Source organism: Naegleria gruberi, assembly GCF_000004985.1.
Source record: "Naegleria gruberi genomic scaffold NAEGRscaffold_36, whole genome shotgun sequence".
In the NCBI taxonomy this organism is placed as follows: domain Eukaryota; phylum Heterolobosea; class Eutetramitea; order Acrasida; family Naegleriidae; genus Naegleria; species Naegleria gruberi.
In genome coordinates this window covers 315974-336048 of record NW_003163291.1, presented here as the reverse complement: position 1 = coordinate 336048, position 20075 = coordinate 315974, and the positions used below count along the sequence as shown (strand labels likewise).

At 34.2% G+C, this 20075-nt stretch overlaps 7 protein-coding genes across 7 annotated transcripts; 2 read left to right on the top strand and 5 right to left on the bottom strand.

Annotated features, from left to right (window-relative positions):
* Positions 1-127: 127 nt before the first annotated feature.
* Positions 128-2587, bottom strand: NAEGRDRAFT_69817 (uncharacterized protein; the record flags this gene model as incomplete). Its single annotated transcript, XM_002675025.1, has 1 exon — positions 128-2587. One exon carries the CDS (start codon positions 2585-2587, stop codon positions 128-130), a length of 2460 nt encoding a protein of 819 aa, XP_002675071.1.
* A 2024-nt stretch (positions 2588-4611) lies between these two features.
* NAEGRDRAFT_50562 (uncharacterized protein) lies at positions 4612-5964 on the top strand (the record flags this gene model as incomplete). The annotated part of the gene is made up of 1 exon (XM_002675104.1): positions 4612-5964. One exon carries the CDS (start codon positions 4612-4614, stop codon positions 5962-5964), a length of 1353 nt encoding a protein of 450 aa, XP_002675150.1.
* A 211-nt stretch (positions 5965-6175) lies between these two features.
* Positions 6176-7894, top strand: FM139 (uncharacterized protein; the record flags this gene model as incomplete). Its single annotated transcript, XM_002675103.1, has 3 exons — positions 6176-6566; positions 6662-7231; positions 7287-7894. 3 exons carry the CDS (start codon positions 6176-6178, stop codon positions 7892-7894), a joined length of 1569 nt encoding a protein of 522 aa, XP_002675149.1.
* A 1050-nt stretch (positions 7895-8944) lies between these two features.
* On the bottom strand, positions 8945-11885 carry NAEGRDRAFT_80459 (uncharacterized protein; the record flags this gene model as incomplete). The annotated part of the gene is made up of 2 exons (XM_002675024.1): positions 8945-9309; positions 9347-11885. The coding sequence occupies 2 exons, from the start codon at positions 11883-11885 to the stop codon at positions 8987-8989; spliced, it is 2862 nt and encodes a 953-aa protein (XP_002675070.1). The 3' UTR covers positions 8945-8986.
* Positions 11886-12409: 524 nt separating this feature from the next.
* Positions 12410-15697, bottom strand: NAEGRDRAFT_69813 (uncharacterized protein; the record flags this gene model as incomplete). The annotated part of the gene is made up of 1 exon (XM_002675023.1): positions 12410-15697. One exon carries the CDS (start codon positions 15695-15697, stop codon positions 12410-12412), a length of 3288 nt encoding a protein of 1095 aa, XP_002675069.1.
* An 874-nt stretch (positions 15698-16571) lies between these two features.
* On the bottom strand, positions 16572-18661 carry NAEGRDRAFT_69812 (uncharacterized protein; the record flags this gene model as incomplete). Its single annotated transcript, XM_002675022.1, has 3 exons — positions 16572-16945; positions 16986-17986; positions 18030-18661. The coding sequence occupies 3 exons, from the start codon at positions 18659-18661 to the stop codon at positions 16572-16574; spliced, it is 2007 nt and encodes a 668-aa protein (XP_002675068.1).
* A 512-nt stretch (positions 18662-19173) lies between these two features.
* Positions 19174-20061, bottom strand: NAEGRDRAFT_80458 (cysteine dioxygenase, type I; the record flags this gene model as incomplete). Its single annotated transcript, XM_002675021.1, has 1 exon — positions 19174-20061. Exon 1 carries the CDS (start codon positions 19936-19938, stop codon positions 19174-19176), a length of 765 nt encoding a protein of 254 aa, XP_002675067.1. The 5' UTR covers positions 19939-20061.
* Positions 20062-20075: the final 14 nt, after the last annotated feature.

Genomic DNA, 20075 nt, shown 5'->3' with positions numbered 1-20075 from the left:
CCAGCGATATTTTCCTTCATCCTCAACTGTTAGAAATTGGCAGAAATAAGGAATTTGCAAGTGTATTGCTAAATATGCAACAATTACTAGCCAAACAATTTAAAATCATTAGTTAGATGGCTTCCACTCATAAAAAGACACTATCAGACTTGTCTGAATCGCTTATATTCTCTTCTGATGCAACCAATCGTTTAGCTCTTTCGAACAACTTTACAACTATTGCCGAATCACTCCACACATCAGCCAATCTTTCACAAACACTATAAAATTGGAGATACTGACCAGCGAAGAGAAGCTCTTTGGCTTGCAACAAGTCATTTTCCAACTTTTTCTCCAAATCAGAAGCCTCACTCCTGAATGCTACTAGATTGTAAACACATGTTGGATTACTCTTTCCTCTCAATTTGATTAGATCAACAAAATACAAAACAAACTCTTCCTTCACTCTCTCAACAATCTCGCCACTTACAAGGATGGCACAATAATTTGGAGCTAGGGATTGTAATCTTAATGCAATATTACAGGCATCACCAATCACAGTAAATGACATTCTACTCTTATTTCCTAGACAACCAACAAGCATTTCACCACATGTGATTCCAATAGAAATACTCAATTGAATACCCATTAAATTATTCCATTTAGTGTTTAAACCTTCTAATATTTCCATACACTCAATGGCAGCTTTACAGGCTCGCGATTCATGATTGGCACATCTGAATGATTTTTCATTCCAAAATATCATAATAGTACCTTCAATGAATTTATCAATAATTCCATAATGAGCTTCAATTACCTGTGATATAGAGCTATAATATTCGGTAATGACTCGAATAAATGCTGTGGTTTCGGTTTTTTCAGCAAGTGCTGCAAAATTATTGACTCCACAATACATGACTGTCATGCTAGGTTCTAATTCCAAACCAATTTTCCCATACTCTTGCATATTTGAGACAATCATCTTGGCAACAATGTGTGGAACATACTTGCTGAATGCAAATATTCCTCTCTGTGTAATTTGTATATTTTCATCCATTTCTCTAATTTCATTGAATACTGTTGCATGTTTCTTGTATGGAGATTCCAAGCCTTTAAATGAAATGAGATTATTCATTTGTTTGGTAATATCTATCAGAGGCTGGTTAATAGATTGAACAATACACAATACAATTAAGGTTTCTAATACAAATAAGATAATAAATAAAATGACGGAAACAACACCCGTGGATATGACTTCTGAGAAATAACTTCTTTCCAAACTCGTTGTCACAACAGCCCAAGTTAAATTGTAATTATCTCTAACTGTTGAAATCTCCACTACTTTCCCCTTATAATCAAAAATGTACGATTCGTTGGCACTCAGATTCATGTTTAGTAATCCAGTATTATATATTTCACGAGCAAGTTCATCAATAGAAGAGTCGCTATCACTACTCCTTGCCAAAACATATCCAGTTCCATTGATTATGAATGATTGTAGCGAAGAGGAAGTGTTCAGAAAGGTGTTGACATATTGGATCTTGAACTCTAATGCAACAATTCCAAATAAATAATCCTCAGATGTGCCATTAAACTGCACTAAATCTTTTGGTTGAGTAGCAACAATAGTTTCATTAACCTCTGACATGCTCAGGTTTCTTGTTGGAATTTGGCTATAAATTGGATAGGCAAAATAAACTGAATACAAGTTCTCCTCATTCAAATATGCGTGAGTCCAACAAGGCTCAGACGCCTTACGTGAACTCTGCACCTCCCTATACCAATCACTATCCGTTGGTGAAGTAATATGATGGTGTTCTCTATCAACCAATTGCAAATCATAATACGACAATAGGAGTGCACTATTATTCCTTACAGCATAAACGAAATGTTTTTTCAAGCCCTCTGATGTATTGAAATGTTTGCTCGTTTCGAATAGATGGTTTCTATACAGTATATAATAATCATCATATCGTATAAATTGAATGGAAGATATTTGTCGACTGATAATCATTCTCTCAGCTGTTCGTAATAATCGCATCCACTCAATTTCATGATCCAATTCCATCAATCTTCCAATGTAGAGAGTGTAAAACATCAAGTCAACCAGAGTTCTAGCAGAATTTTGAATTTTCACAACTCCCATCCTTAGTTTGTAGCTCATTTGCCACCTTTCGTATCCATTTGTGTTTTTGTAAATATCGGATCCACTAGAGAACAGCAAGACGAAAGAAGCCAAAATCCCAAAAAATGTTTGAAAAACAAACAAGACAAAAATTAGGTTCATAATTCGGAAACCATATCTTCTACAGTTTACTCCGCATTCTCCACAAGAAGATTGTCGTTTCTTTCGTTTTTTCTTTCGTGGTGTTGTTTGGATGTTTGATTCAGTTTCGTTTGATTCTTCTTTAGAATTATTTAGACGAATGATAGGAGCCTCATCAATATCATCACTATCAAAATCAGAGTAGAAAGCAACTGGGAAATCCGATTGTTTAGATCGTGAAGTTGACTTCTTCTTTGTCCTTCCTCCAATTATTGATTCTCTTCGATGTTGATATTGGCCAAGGTTGTTGTTATTCGGTTGATTGTCACCGTATGAAAACATTCTGTTAAGACAGTGCAAGAGATTTCTTCTTATTTTCTTAAAGGAAATTATTCTATTTTGTTCATTTAGATTAGTTGATAAACTCCAGTTGAACGAACGTAGTCCTTATCGTATGTAGTACTCGAAAATATCAATGTGGTAACGAGTTATCCAGATCCTCGGATATAGACCACTTAGTGCATCAACTCCATGAATAATATTAATGGAAAATTGTTATCATCATAAATTGATTAGAATAATCTGGACACATATTCTTGGAATCATGCTGATCATGATATCACAAAAAACATAATAATTAATTCCCAAGAATAGTAAACCACACCATGCACCCACTAGACAATAACATCCAAAGACTATCACATGCAGCTTTTTTTTTAATTAAAAAATAAAATAATCTAAAAAATTTACAAGAATAAGGCGGGAAAATTTATCAACAAGATAGGATAGCCTAAAATCCTCTAACTATTTCGATCGATCTACTAATTTTATTTAGATTCATATACCACACTGCTCACTTTCCAAAATGAATTAGTCTCCTTATTGAACAGAAAATTTACCTCTTGTTCCTCGATCTAATGTTGAATTGTGTCAAAAATCCATCTTACAATAGTTTCAGGCACTCTTCAGCATAAAATTGAGAGATGACCCATTTCATTCCACGTCAGAACAAAGACAGAACGAATACTTGTGCCATTTCGTTCAATGAACCACAAGTTTCACAGAAGTATTTCACATCCCAGCAAAAATTAATCACTTGATTAAAATCAAAACAAAATAATAATTCCAAGAATTTACAACAATTAAGGTGGAATTTCTAAAAGGCAAGGTTTGATTTCTATTCGCTCCCTGCTCATAAAAGGAAATTGCAATATTATCCGATCCACACAAACAGATTCCATTGCACTTGATAGATGGAAGACAACTTGAGCGAATTTTGGATATAAGGGTTTGAAAGCACTCCTCTCTCTTTAACGGTTCTCTCATGTTGAACATAATTTACATAATTCATCAAATGTTTGGTTTCACATTCGGTCATCAACATAGGAAGAGGGACAAATCAAAATGACTATTCACTGAAATTCTCTTTAATGGATTATTTATTCGCAAGTGAACGATTGCATGCATTTCATGTAAAACCTCCCAATTGATACCAAAGCAACAGGAAGCAATTTTTGTTAATGAGCCGCTGAATTGAAATCAACTTTTCTAATATAAATTAAATATTATTTTAATCCAATAACTTTCATGTTTATGGTTTAAATTGTTTTCGTCTAATGTCTTGTAAATTCCAATAACCAATTTTGATTAGCTGACCAAAAATTAGTTTCTAATAGTTTTGAATGATGACATCTTTGCGTATTCGTATCGAGCTCTTCAACCTGCGTTTTGCTATTTACAATTTCCTCTCCACAAGTAATCTGCTAGGCTCTATTACTCAATGCCTAAAATCCTCTCAATATATTTGATCTGCTCGTAGGTTTCTAATTATTTAGTTTGATTCGTCTGTTGGTGTTTGTGAAAAAAACAACAAAGTACGAAGGTAGTGCAAATATCAACAACCTTCATATCTAAGAAGTTACTGTTTCTTCCTTTCTCTGTTAACATTTTATCACGGTCGTTGGCGATTTACAAAGATCTTCAACATATTAATTTACTTTCGTTTTCTTTCGAAAACATGACAATTTTAAACAAATTGATTCCCTACCATCAGTTTCTTCACCAAAATCTAAACATGATTATTCCAAATGGGCAACAAACACATCAGCAACATGAGCAACAATCAAGCAACATGTTGTTTCCAAATAATTCTTATTCGAATCCTGTTCAAACTTCTTCAATATCTTTCCAATCCTCACCTCCTTTTGTCTTCCTCTCTAATAATCAACAACAACCTTCATGTCTACCTCCATCGAATGCTTCTGTTTCCAATAATCGTTTTGTGCCTCCTTCGAATAATGAACGACAACTTTCGTCTAATGGTTTAGTTTCCTCTTTTGGTAACAACAATACAGAGTTTTTACGAGATGATATCCTTTTTAGAAGTTTATTTTCAGATACTGGCAGTAACAATAATTGTATGCAATACTAACAATGTTAGTTTCGACCAAAGCATATTCGATAGTTTTCAAGATTCCTTGGGATTGAATGCAACAAACAATAATTCGAATAACTCTTTACTGAAACTGGATATTGATTCCTTATTTCTTGATCCATGCAACTGGATCGAACACACTGAAAAATCAGAACAAGTTTCGAATAGCAAGACATTTCAACAAGAAAGCAAAACACAATCCACCAACCAAGTTCTAAATCCACTCCAAACCACTCATTCCACCTCCATAGTTTCACCAGCAGTCTCCCAACCAACAATTACAAATTCCAACAACGATGATCACTCATCATCAGCTTCCTCCACATGGATTACCAACAATTCACATGGAAAACGTTCAAGATTTTCGAGTGGTTCCAATAGTCAAGGATCAACAAATAATCCAGAACCTACTTTACAAAAAATCACAACCCATGTCGTGCAAGAAGATCAAGATGATGATGAAGAAGAATGCAGGTCAATTCTGCAAGATGAAGAGTTTGGAGGATGGTTTTTCACACAAGCTCCAACAAGTATAATTTTGACATGTAATCCAAAATTTACAATTAATATTTATCACAAGCCACTGGGAGCTACTCATAGTGTTTTTGTGAATGATGATATTTTGGTGCATATTCCAAGATTTGATTCGAATAGAATTGAGGATTTGTTCTGTGATAGAGTGCAGCTCCAAATGAGAAGCTATTTAGTTTCTTCCGTTGTCGAGAATCCAAATGAAGTGATTAATAACATTTCACAAATTGATCACCTCACTGCTTTGGAATTTTATGAGAATTTATCAGATAGTCGTTTCGTTTCCAATCTTCAAGATCCTAATCTCCCTTCTGGTTTTTCAATTAAGGTACCAATTAAGAGGGATAATACTTCCAAAAGAGGTAAAAGAAAGGAGAAACTAAACTCTGTCATTGCAAGCTCTTCCTCGCCAAACAACAATAACAAATTGCCTCACTCTGACGACTCTGACAATAGCTCCTCCTTCATTGAATACACCTCCTCTCCAAAAAAGAAAAAGAAAGGAGAATCGGCTCCCAAGAAAATAATCTTTCTCCTCCTCATTGATCGAGATTCGGGCGATATACTTTACAGATCCGAGTTATTATGGCAGAGAAGTAAGACAAAGAGGGAAATGGAACAGAAAAAACCAATTGGTGAAGAAAGTTCCATAGGAAATAGTTCTGAAACCAATCAGAAAAAGAGAAGAAACTCCACATCAAATGCTTCTGCGAACAAACAGAAACCCAACAAGAAGACGAATAAAAAGAAATGAAAAATTTATTTGGCGCCAAAATCAAGTTCTCGTTTACGTTTTTCCAAGTTCTAATTTTTAAAAAATTGCATGAACTCGCATTGAGGGGCTAACGCAAAATAAGGTTCATCACTATCAATTATTAATATTGGTTTTTTTATTAAGAGAGGGAAAGAACCTATCTTTCTATTTGTAAAGATATAAGAGAAAAATCAAGTACTACTTGTAAATAATGTCCTCAGATAACAACAATTTGCTGATCAAGAAGAGATCGCCGAATAGTATCAACAATAATAACAACAATAATGGCTATTTGGGAGGAGAGGGAGCTTCTAATTCTCGTCCCTCTTCTTCGGGAGGTCCTCCAAATAATGCAATAAGCAGCAACAGTAGTAATAGTAACAATGGTGATAAGGTCACTAATGGATTGTACAGCAAACATAATATTCAAGTATTGAATAATAAGAAGAGTCTCAATTCTAAATTATTTATGAAGCCATCAGTGATACACCACCCAAGTTCAAACCTAAGGCCAATAGCTCCGAGTAGACCGAGTTTGTTATCTCATGATTCTTCTTCATCCATTCAAAGACCTCCAATATTTGTAAATAGTGAAGATGACGGTATGTTTTTAATGACCTAATTTATTTTGACATTATTACAGAGGTGATACCTGAGAGCACAGCAGCTACAGATGATCTTACCTCAACTTTAATAGTTCGTTTGAAGAAGATGGAGCAATTGTGTGCCGAACAAAAAACTGAGCTATCCACCAAAGATCAACAAATTAAGGATCTTCAACTCACTGTTGGGAGACAAAAAACAAAGATGGAATTGCTTTCAGCGGAGAAGGACAAGCAACAATCGACCATTGATACTCTCGTGAGGTTTATGGATAATGCTGGGTTGAAACATTCCTTCAAATCGCTTTCATCCGAGCAAAGTAATGTTGGAAGTTCTAGTAGCTCATCATCTCAACCACGACCAGAAAATACCAGATTTACTCCTCAGCCTCCAGAGGAACGAAGAAGCAAATCTCCTAAACCACTTAGTGATGATGACCTAGGATCTAGAATCAATATGAAAGTTTTGGAACAGCGAGTGGAAGCACTTAACAAGATGATTGACGAGGAAGAATTAGTAGAAGTTTCAAAGAATGGAAATATCAAACAATTGAAACCTAAACCAGTTTGTAGAGTTACCTTTTGGAAGAATGGAATTGTTGTTGAGGGTGGACCATTCAAGCCTTACAAGTGGGATATTACAAAGGCCTTCTTGACTGACATTTGTAAGTTTTTTTCATTCAGAATGATAATTGCAATGATAATTTTCCCAAACAACAGTGGATGGATATTTCCCGTATGAATTTAAGGAAAGACACCCAGATGGAGTAAAATTAAAAATCATAGACAAGACGAGTGAGGACTTTTCAAGACAAGTCGAGAGAAGTGTTGGAATGGGCAGTTATTTGAAGGAACATGAGGGAAACAACATTCGAGGAATGGACTATTTAAAACATGTGGAAGAGAATGGAAAGGAACAACCCCCACTTGATAAGAAGGCTCTTTTAGATAAACTTCCAAAGCAAGTGATAAAGAATGGAAAAGTCATTCCAATCAGAGAGGAAATTGAAAAGGTTATTACTAAGGAAACTCAAAGTGCCTCTCAGGACAATCCCTCTGTCATTGAGATACAAGATGTTGGCATTGCATTACTGAATCCAAAGGAATTGTGCACTATCAAGTTAAAGTCTTCAACAATGCAGTATATTGTCACCATACACAAGTCTAAAACCATTGAAGACCTCAGGAGATTGCTCATGGTTGAAATGGAGAATAATTCATCATTTAGGTTGAAAGCCATTCCAAACACCTTCTTTGATGATAATAGTATTACTCTTGAGCAAGGCAAGCTGTTTCCAAAGGCAATTCTCATGATCCTTGATAATTAAATGGTAGTGTTATTTATTTGGTCATCTTATGCTGTGATAAGTTTCCTAGGAATTACTTGAAAGAAAAGTATGCTTGTTGACCTAAATGATCAGATCCATATTTTGAATTGGGTAATCCCACTTGGTGTATCCTTTCTCTATCTTGTTCATTCTCATAAAGTGACATGATTCCACCAATTTCTAAAGGATCACAACTGTAGAAAATATAATCACACGTTAGTGCAATTTCAATTGGTCTGAAGGTAAACTCAGGTTCATTTCCAATAATTTCCTTGTAGGCACTTTTGAATTTAAACTGATGTTGAATATCTGTCTCTGTGGCAATGACATTATTCTCCTCTGATTTTGATTTCAATTGTGAGTTGACCACAAAATTATAGGTAGCAGAATTGGGTTCTGCATTGAAATCTCCACAAATAATGGTGGAACAATGGTTTCCTTTCTGATATTTTTTCAAATTCTTGAATATTGACTTCAATTGATTGATTCTTGTGTAAGGTTGATTAGGATCTCCAAATAAATGACATGATGTAACATAAATCAATGAATTGTTGGCTTTGAATTTCAAAACTAGAATTATGGAACAACTTGTTTCAAAAAATCGAACTAGTTCAAATACGTTTTCCTTAAAAATACATCCAACTCCTACAGGAAAATCTCCAAGTGTTTTCTTTAAAACTCCTCGATAGCTTTCATCAATTTGTTGCAATGGTTTCAAAATGTCCTTTTCAAAACATAGAGTTTCAACTTCTTGTAAACAAATTATATCAGGCTGATGAATTGTAAAATCCCTCACCAATTTCTTCACCCTTCCACTCCATTCCAAGTGTTCTTCTTTTGGCTCTTCAACATACGAATATTCGTTTAAATCAGTGGACCAACATCCAGCTAGCAAATTTTGGGAGTAGAGTGAAAATTCCAAATGTTCAGAATGATTCATTATTCTTCTATTGAATCTGTCATTCATTCTTAGTATTTATTGGAGGGAACAATTCTCTTAGAAGATGTTTGGCTTTTTTTTTTAATAAAGTAAAAATAGAGTTGGTAATTCAATAACTTTCAAATTCGAAAGTGAAAGTGTTTATGGATCTACTACAAAATATAAGTATCCATATCAGCATTATTTTTCATACCATTAGTGAAAAGGGAGAATGGATTTTTGAGAATGGTTGGAGAAAGCTTGCTTGTAAATGCCCTGACAGAATAGTACATTAATCCAATTAGAAAAATTAAGAATCCAGGAGTAAATATTAAGGTATACTGCCATTTCACAATTTCATCAATTCTTAAAATAAGAAGTACCATTGTGAGGACAATTACTGACATGAAACCAAAGAATGTCATTGACCATATAAGACCCACACAGGTCTTGGATGAGGCTGCGCTCAAATCGATGGAAAGTTTGATTTGATAAACTATACATGTTAGCTTCAAGTTATGAATAAAACTTACTGATAATCAAAATTACTACAATGTACAGTGGAGAGCAAATTAAATACCATTTTACATTAGCTGTAAAGAATGGAATGGCAAATTTCAAAATAATCGCTCCACAAAACATTCCCATTCCAAGCCAAACAAGGAAAAGTAAATAAGGATAGACTCTCTTTCCGGTTTTGTAAATAATCTGTGTGCAAGTGTACATCCAAATGAGACAAGCAGCTGCCACAATAATGCAAGGTAAATACTGGGGAACATCGGGGAATAGTGAAATGAAAAAGGTACAACAAGGTGTTAGGGCCAGCAGGATTGCAACTATAAGCTGAACAATTCTACCTCTGGGTGTTAAACAGTAGGCATAGGCTGTCCAGAATCCAACAGCATCTCCTGAAACCCATCGATAGAGCACAATTGGCCAACCAATGGTTGGAGTCCAAACTAATAAAGAAATCAGGATGGATAAACAACTGGAACCAAGCACTGGAGCAAAAACAACAAACCATGGCCAATTAATGTATTCATCCAATTTCAAGAATAAGAGAACTGCAAAGATGGTTAGTAAGAGCCAAGAACTCATTTTCACATGGTTGATCCATCTGGTAATTGGTCTGTAACGTCTCTTGATTTGATTAATATAGAGCTTCATCAGTCTACTTCTAATGAATGGGTTTCTTATTTTCTCTTGTCTGAAAATACAGTAAGATGAATAATATCTATCGACAGCACTTCTAGCATGTCTTACGTGAGATGATGCTGCTTTTCTCTTGGTGGTTGCCTCTGCTGAAAAGTTCTTATAGTATTGTGAGATGGTTTCCTTACACCTGACAAACCAGGAGACTTGAGGTTGTTCTTCTTCTGGTGGGCAAATTTTAACATTCTCCAACTGTTCAGATGTGATACTGAAATGCTTATTTGGAATGACCAGATCTGTTTTAAAGGCAGTGGCATTGCTGCCTATCTGAACTGGTGTTGATGGCATGTCAGTAGAGGCTCTATTAATAATTATTGGAACAGGAATATTGGAGCTTTCATCCACCATGAAACTATTCCTTCTATTACTACTGTTATTACTTTTTGAGGAATCCTCTCGAGAAATTGTTGTTCTAATACTTTGCAAGTTTTGGCTGTGCTCGTCTCTTCTAAAAACACTATTTAAAGTTTCAAAAAAGTGATTGATATCTTCATCATAGTCTGTCTCAATATTGATGGATTCATCAGCACTTTGGTTGGCTTCTGCTTCTTCTTCGTCCATTTCTTCTTCAACCTCTCTGATGGTTATTTCGTGGTCACTATTTTCAATGGCTACAATTTCTCTCGAGTGAGGAATGACTAGTTTTTGTTGATATTCATTTTTCAGTTCAGAATACTTGTTATAGAGTGATTCTTCTTTTGAGGGCTGATAGAATGTCAAGAATTTGTCGATGGCATTCAAAAGCCTTTTTTGACGAAAATCTAAATCAGCATTTTCATCAGTATCAATGTTTTGGAGTAGCTCTCGTCTTCTCTCTGGTTTGGTATTGTACAGGTTTGCAAATCTTTCAGGTAGAGTAATTTTTGAAAATTTGATATAACACTCGAGATAAATATACTCATCCCACAGTGCATTAGCATGTGAAATGTGATAGTAATAGGTAGTACACCTAGAAAATCGTAATATTGAAGCACAATCCAAAAAACCTAATATTATATGGAGCATGTCAGCAAGTAACAGATGAAAATTGGTAGAACTCCTTGGATATTGTTTCGGAATTGTATCGTGATGAGGATATTCGGAAAGATAGGGTATAGATCTGATAAAGTGTTCATTATTCGAGTGAGGGTTATCTCTGTGACCAACAGCTATTGCCTTTCCCCAATAGATTAATTCCGAATAAATTGTAAGGAGAAAATTTTCATTGGTTTGCCTATAAATTGAAGGGTGAGTTGGGTGAGCTCTTTTTGGAGGATTTGGTAATCTGTCCAGCTCAATAATATGATTAGTAGTTTCATTTGGTTGATGATTTGGTGAAGAATTGTTTACAATTATGGTAGTTGCAAAATCGGTCGAGTTAGTTGTTGGTGGAATAGTATACATGTTTTGATTTTGAAGATTTGAAATTTGATGAGATGAAGGAATCCTTAGAGAGGTAGGTAATTCATGAATTGTAGTGGCCAATAAATTATCATCATCTACTGGCTGTCTTGGGTCCAGAGTATCCACAATAATATTATCCACATCTACAACAATATTGTCACTACTCTCACTTCGGGTATAGCTGCTATCATCCTCATTAAAATTTGTGGCAATAATAATAGCCTGTTGTCGTGTTGGTGTTGTTATTATATTAGTTGCAAATACTTGTTCTGTTGAAGTTGATCCGATAGACTTTTTTCTATTGGTTGTCGTCGATGAGCATGAATTGGGTGATGAAGACAAAGCTTCCGAATGAATGTTATTACAATTACTTTGATAATGAACAGGTGTGGTGGCACTATTTTGTTGTTCGAATGAAGAGGTATTATTGTGATGATGACTTTGGGAGGCTATTGGTGATGAATGATTATTTATCATTGTTGTTGTTACTATAGGATGTACATGTTGCTGATAATGCTCCGAGGAAAGAACAAGATTTGTATCATATTGATGATGCTGATGATGATTGTAGTGTTCCTGATGATTTTCATCAACCACTATCTGATCATTACTACAGCAAGCTATTGACGACTCATGCTGTTGCATCCCTCCTACCACCAACGAAGACGTTGTTACTACCTTCGTCGTCGTGTGCATCTATTAGATGAAATATTTGCCCAAAAAGTGTGGCCCTTTCTCTGATTGTAGAATTTTTGAGCGGGAACAATAGAATTGCTGTGATGTTATTTTGTTATTATTTTGTGCTATTTTATTCCAGCGCTGTTGTTGTATTGTGCTTACCGGTAGTATTGGATATTGTGCTGTGTGGGAAGGAACACACACATAAAAGAATTGAAGTAGAGAGCCGAATGTCGGCAATTGGATCTAATTGCAAAGGAATTGCAATGTTGTGATTATTATTTAAATATTTAATTTTTTATAACAATATATTGAGAAGGAACTTAAATTCCTTTCCAATAATTTGACAACATTCTCGAAAGTATAATTACAACCTCAGCAAAGGTAGGTCTTTCGGAGGGATTTTGTGTCCAACACTTCTTCATCAAATCAATATAATCCTGCACTGCTTTGAAAAGTGAAACATTACCATTCAAATCCTTCTCATCCTTTATAAATTCCTCAATCCACATTGATAGTTCCTCCTCTGTGGTGAATGGAATTTTGGGTCTTTCACCCTTAGCTACAAGCCATGGAATACTCAATAGGTTTTTCACTTCCTTTTCATCTTTGGAAAATCTATTTAGTTTGGAGCTACCTGAACTGAATGGAGCTTCCTCAAAGAATAATTCATACATGATTATGGCAAAGCTGTAGACGTCCAATTTGTGTGAAATGTCATATTCACCCTCCATGATTACTTCTGGTGCCATATATAGAACAGTGCCCAAGTTTGAAGTCATGGTTGAGGAACCATTATTTGAAGTGAGCTTGGATAATCCAAAGTCGCTCACTTTTGCCTGATATGAATGATCTAGTAAAATATTTCCAGGTTTGATGTCTCTGTGAATGATTGAGAGAGGTTTCAGATTGTGTAAATAGAGTAATCCATTGGCAATACCAAGAATTATATTAATCTTTTGTCGCAGAGTTATATGTACCTTTCCACTTTTACATTCTCTAATTAAATGATCCAAACTTCCATTCGGCATAAATTCAACAATCATGTACTTGACATTGACCCCAACTGAAATTCCATAAAATGAAACAATAGAAGGATGTTTCAAACTTGATAATAATGCAGCTTCATGTTCAAATTCTTCATTTTCTTCCTCTGAGAGTGAGTTAATTTTGAGTGTTTTCAATGCAACAAAAGTTCCATGCCAACGAGCCTTATACACAACACCATTACTACCTTCTCCAATCTTGCTGATAATTTCAATATCTGTAAGAGGAATAATCATATTATCACATTGACTCTTTAACTGCTTTGCCTTTCCATTGGAGTGCAATAAACTTTCAGTCAACTCTGACTGTTCCCCAAATATAAATTGCTTATCTATGAGTTTCTTGGCTAAACTTTTTTCAGCTTGTTCTCTCTTGTAGAGATTATGCATACGAGTTCCAATAAAATAGGCAGCAATTGAGCATCCAGTCAATACTATTACAATAAGCACCGTTCCCATAACAGATGATGCAATTATGGCCTCATAATTTTCTTTCACACAAGCATATTGACTAAACTCTGATTCAAATTGTCGTTTGAATGAATATCCAAATGGACAGTGAGTTGGTCGAATATTCAATATATAATCTTTGAAATTTTCGTCAAATGAAACGAGGACTTGGAAATCATCACTTGGTATTTTCTCATTGACCTCATAGGAAAATGAATTCAATGAAATATTGGTTGTTGAATTGACCACTGTTTTTACGACAATACCATGGTTGCTGGATACAAATCTTGGACTAGATTGTATTTTTCTAATCTGATTTCCATACATGTCAAATAGTTCAAATCTGAAAGAAATAGATTGTCCAGGATACAATTTCAAATAGCTATCCTCTACAGAAATATTCTTGCTTGATTCATAGTTTGACTTCAATTTCAAACTTCCAATATTTGATTGGGCAAACTTGGCTGATGGCATAACTTGAGTAAAGGTATCATGAAGGAAAATATCATCACCTCCAAAAGAGGCAACATTATTGTGAAACAATTGATTCCCAAAACTGTCTAATCTAGTGACATGATTGAAAAAACAGGCACCTCCCTTAATAGCTCTATTGTCTGAAAACTCGACATCTTCCAATGTGATAAAGGACTTGCCGTAAAAACTGCCTCCATTTCCACAAGTAATTTCAGAGCAATCTCCGTACAATACAGCACTGTTATTTCGGAATGTAGAAGCCTCAATGGAGGTCTCTGAAGTTGAATAGATGGCACCACCATTTCTTGCATAATTATTCTCAAATTTACAAGCAAAAAAACGCAAAGAATCTTGACTAATCATTTGAACAGCACCTCCATTACCATCTGGATAATAATTATCAATGAAAGTGCAGAAATAAAACGAAGATGTTGCATGACTATTATTTTCAAAGTTTTGTAAATTAACTCCTTGATAATTTTGTGAAAATTCACATCTTTTCAATGACATGGTTCTAACATTATCAGCAAACATTCCTCTTCTATTTCTAATAAATTTTAACTTTTGAAAATTCATTGAAAGAATAGTTCTGAATGCAAGGGCACCATCAGAAGTCACATCACAATCTCTAATTGTTCCATTATTCATTATAAGTATGTTTATACCAGAGAATAGCACTGGTATCACATTATTGAATATTTCAAATTCGCTCATTTCCATTCTATTGACAACTTCAAATTTCAAAAGTGAATTACTAGCCGTGAAATTAGTAATTCCAATATATGGAGCTGAGTTAATTTCAAGTGAAGAATCCGAAATGGTAAACTGGCTTATAGTTATTCTAAATGATATGAGACTAAGTGTTGATTTTTCCAACAATTTTGTATCTTGCATTATGATTGGGTGTACTACTGCTGATCCAATGTTATTAAATCCATGAATTTGAGTACTCCTAAATACAGAATTAGAGGTTTCTAAATATCCTTCTATACAATTAATACCTGATTTGAGAACTAATGAGTCGGTAATAGTCACCTTTGAAGATTTTCCAACAATAATAGAAACTGTATCCAAAACACATCCAGAGAACCCAATCATATCCAATGCATGTTTAAATGATGTATTTTCAAACCTCATTTCAAAAATGTTAATACCCAACTTAGAATTCGAGTTTACAAAATCCGTAATAAAATATTTAAGTCCTTTACAATCAAATGTTCTAGATTCTCTAGTTGGATAGTTTAAAAAAAACACTTCCATAGTAGGATTCAATTCATTTCTCCACCTATTCTCACAAGTCGTCACATCACTCATAAAATACACTTGTAATATGATTATTCCCAATCTCGATTCCTCATCCAATGATGCCAAATAATCCAAAGCTTGTCCAAGATTTGAACATGGAAAAGTAATGTTACATGTTGATGTATTGTCATAACTAACTTTTTCATTAATATAAATCATTGCTACTGGTTGAATACCACCACTCATAGGTGACCTGCTTCTAGTTGACCTCTGAATTGATGATGATGACTCTAAAACTTCATCAATATTCATACTTGTTCTATACGGATAATAATTTCCAATATTTCTACTCGTTTTATATTCCTCCGATGAAGCCAAAGATGATGCTTCATACATTCTCAATATTCCTCCTCCATCATGATGATGATGATTAATTAGGATGATGAATACTCTGTGCAAAATTATTCATCATCAATAACATTATCAAAATTTCTATCAAATTCCTCATGTATTCTTGTCGGACTCTGTTATGGGCAGCAGTTTATTGTGAGGACAATTTTTATGGTTGTTGAGTTTTGATGCAAAACAACAATGCAAAATGAATGGTTTCAAAATTATAGGGTCTGCCAGCCAATCAGGAGATTTGTTGCTTTAAAGAGTTAAAGGACACCTGATTGTTATTGTAATCTTTTCAAGGTACCTGTTCTGTTACTTTGAAAAGTTTGTCTAGATGGTTGCACAAAACACACAACCTCAAACTAAATAAATTTACTGTGTAACACTTAGAAAAAATGCCTGCAACAGTTGCACCTCAAGGTTTGTTTCATTCTTAAGTTGAATTTCCATTGTTGAGAGTTTTGGATTTAAGTTCAAACAATATCGAGAATTTAAACATTTATTAGAACTAATCCTATTCAAGCCCACAATCCATCAAAATGTAAACATGATCGGTAATCCAATTATTGGAGGAAAGTTAAGCGTTTCTGGTGAATATTATGGAGTAATTGAAGGTAATTCCATTATCGAATAGTTAATTTCTTTCAATGGTGCAAGTGGACCTTCTTTCGTTTCCTTTTCCCAATTTGACAGCTCTGTAGTTATTGAAAATGGCAATAAGGGAAGCTCTACGACTCTTTCACATAAGTGTTTGATGGGATTTGTAAAGGCCCAATACACACCTGTTAGAAGTGATAACGTGAAAGGAATAATGGTTGAAATCAACGTTTTAGAGATTGGATTGGAAAAATCAATTAAGGAAAAACTCATATACTTAAAATATATCATTAGCAGAAGTGGGAAATAGATTCATATAGTGATATTTGTTATCTAAAAGTAAATAATATTGCTTGAATGGTTCAGAATTAAAAAATTCCTTAAGATCTGAAGGTTTTGGTCTTTCATTGAATTCCTTTTTTAAAATCAAAGTCAAAACATTCAAAAGACTAACATCTCGACATGTATTTTTGAGTGAGTTCAGATACTTTTCAACTTCCTTACAAAATTCCAAATTAGGTAAATTTTTTTTGTAAAGTACTTCCAATACTACCAATCCTAAAGAATATACATCACTCTGGGGTGAAACTCTTCCCTTATAGGATATACCATTGAATTTGAAATATTCGAGTCTTTCAGGACATCGATAGCCTAGCACATTGAATTTTCTATTGAAATATGTTGCACTTACCTTTTGAAAACCACCTACTAACCAATAAATCTTTTCCGTTCAAGTAACACTTATTTTGCTCATCAAAATCGGTAAAAGGTGTACGGGTTTCGTAATCTATTAAAAACCAATGTCCATCATATAAAACAATATTCTCTGGTTTGATATCGTTATGTGTGTACTTTCTTCTTTCTAATCTTAAAAGAATTGCCATGATATTATTGAGTAATGCTCTTACCTCAATCTCTTCTTCATCTAGCAACATTTTTGCAAGGCACTTTCCTTTTAAAGAGATTGAAAAATCCAAACAGTACAAGTCAACTGGTAAATTTAAAGTCAAAAAGCCCATTTCCTCTTTTTGTAAATAAGATCGTTTTACAACACATTCAATAGCATTAACTTTGCAGCATCTAACCTTAGCTTCTTCTTCACCATCCTCGTATTGAATTTTGAAAGTATCTTCCTTATAACCCAAAACAGTTGGAAACAATTGTCTTTCCTTATTCTTTGAAGGAGTATTGATTGTAGGCGTTGAAGTGGTAATGGTTTGTTTCACCATTTCCCTATTAGGCAATAAATTTGAAATTAAAATGGAAACAAGTTCGATTCGTTTGTTAATGTCATAGTGAGGGTATGATCCAACATGTGTTAATCTATATTCAAGTTCAATACTATCTTCTTTAAATTCTGGGACACACGAAAGTGCATATAAATTGCATTGATTCAATTCTCCTGCCACGCCCAATACCATTAATTGGTTGTGCCAATCTTCCTCTGAATCCCTCACTAATTCTCTCACAAGAAGAGCTAAACATAGTTTCATTTCTGTTAGTAATGGAATAAAATCCTTGTGCATAGTGTGGTGGTTATATTCTTCAGGAGAGTCTTCTCTAATAATCTTAATGAGTTTTTTAGAGTTATATTGAACACATGTAAAGTCGTCTGGTTGGAGATTGGGGATAATTTTACTCAAGTTACTCCCTTCATTTCCAGAACATACAAAAGGAGTAATACTGGAATTTCTTAAGAAAACATGAATAACCATTCAATATTTCATCTACTTACGAGCTTCCAGAGCAACCTTCAAACAGAGCTGTAAATTCAAATAATGGTCCAAATACCTGTCTGGTAAGTTCTTGTTCCGTTTTGGTTGTTGAATCTCTATGTGGAGGTGCAAGAGCAGACAAAATACGCGATTCTATCATGAGATTTGTTAAATGGTCAACTGATTCCAAATCCAGTTTGGGTTTGTAAACTTCCATAAAACAATCCCTTTTCTTTTCAATACATAAACCCAATTCTTTAAAGTTCAAAAGTAGTGACTTTATGTCCTGTTTACAATTAACAAAATTAGTCAACAACTCATGAATGTTAGAAATCATTTCTTTTTGAACATTTGAAAAACAATCAGGGGAAGTATTAAGTTTAATTCCAAAGGCCGATAGAAAATAGATGAATAAAGTTCTTTCTTTTTGTTTTGGAGGATCCCAATTTCCCTCCAATTTGGTAAGGGAAACCACCTTCTCTATTACAGCTAATTCACATTCCAAGTCTTTTTCAGATGGTTCTTTATCGATATAAATACTAGTGAGAATGTCTAATTGTGCTGATACTACAACCCGATCACTGTAGCTTTTTTTTCGGTTCTTTCTCTTTGATTCGTGGGTTCCTCCCTTCCTTTTCTTTGCTTCAGACATTTTTTTGTTTGAAATGATACAATTCGACCTTGCCCTCATTGCAAACTCTGCGGAGACCTCAATCACTACATCTACTTCTAAGAAGATTAAAAAGCTCAAAGAGCTTTACCAATGTCTTGAATAATGTTGAATAAGCACTTGGTGTTGGACGTCCAGAATATATTCTAGCCATGGAGATGAAAGAGATGCATTGCTGGTAATTCAATTACTAAGGGATAATTTAACCTCATTGAAATTGAACCAGATTTATTGGAAGCATCGATTTGAAAAGCTTGAGGACTGAAAGTTTAGTTAAGATAAATGGTTTATTTGGAAATAAAAATTTACAAGACTCGTTTTGTAAAATCAATAAATATTAAATTTTGGTAGTTAATTACTGTACAATGAAAGGAGGGAGAATTTGACAAATTCAATGAATTTTTAGAAATGATAAACGATTGTTCCAATTGAACAACATCTTTTAGTTACCATATATCTATAATTCCTTTTCTTCTTTCAAAAAATTATACTATTTACATAATTAGAAATTTTTCAATTTTGGAAATTGTACTACTTACAACTGATTCCTTTGAAGGATGTGATGTATCAATAACACCTCCAATACTGTCAAACATTACTTTTCCTCTATAGACTTCACCTGTTTCTTCAGAGTAGCATGCACATGAATCATATGGAGGAGCATAACAGTGGAGAGTGACACTAATTTCATCTCGTGTATTCACAATGCAGTGAACACCATTGTTATCATCAATATAACCAATAGAATTAACATTGGCAATAAATTCCTTTGTTGGTTCTGAAGGACAGAGTGATTGGTCATGAGTTGGGTCAATCATCCATCTGCATTCCTTGACTTGTCCTCTCATACATCTGAACCAACATTGCGATCCAGCATGACTGTGAATAGAGCTGTGTTGTTGTGGATTCCATGCGAGAACAATCAATGAAAAGTATGGATTTTTAAATATTAAATTTCTAGTATAGGTAGCTCTTGTATCAGCCAAACAATAGGCTTCCAAATCACTCAAGTCAATCTTATCAAGATATTTTCTGAAGATTTGTTTGACATGTTCCGGGTTGACTTTTCCTTCTCCTTCTTTAAAACAATCTTCCAATTCTTGAGTAAATTCCTTCAATTCTTTACACATTGGAGCTGTAGAAGCTTCATCCTTTTCTTCATCAATGATCTGCTTGTTTTTGAGATCGATTGAATTGTCATTATCCAATGGAACAATTGGTTGAGAATGTTCTGTTGTAGTATCAAATTGATGATGCATTCTATAGAATTTCTTTTGTTGTTGAGAGTTTGATTATCAGTGATGTTTTTCTTCGCGGTAGTAGGTGTAGGGGTAAATAAGTGCGCTTCTGATGATGATGCAGCAAAAGATGAAATGTTGTTGATTTTTTTGATTTT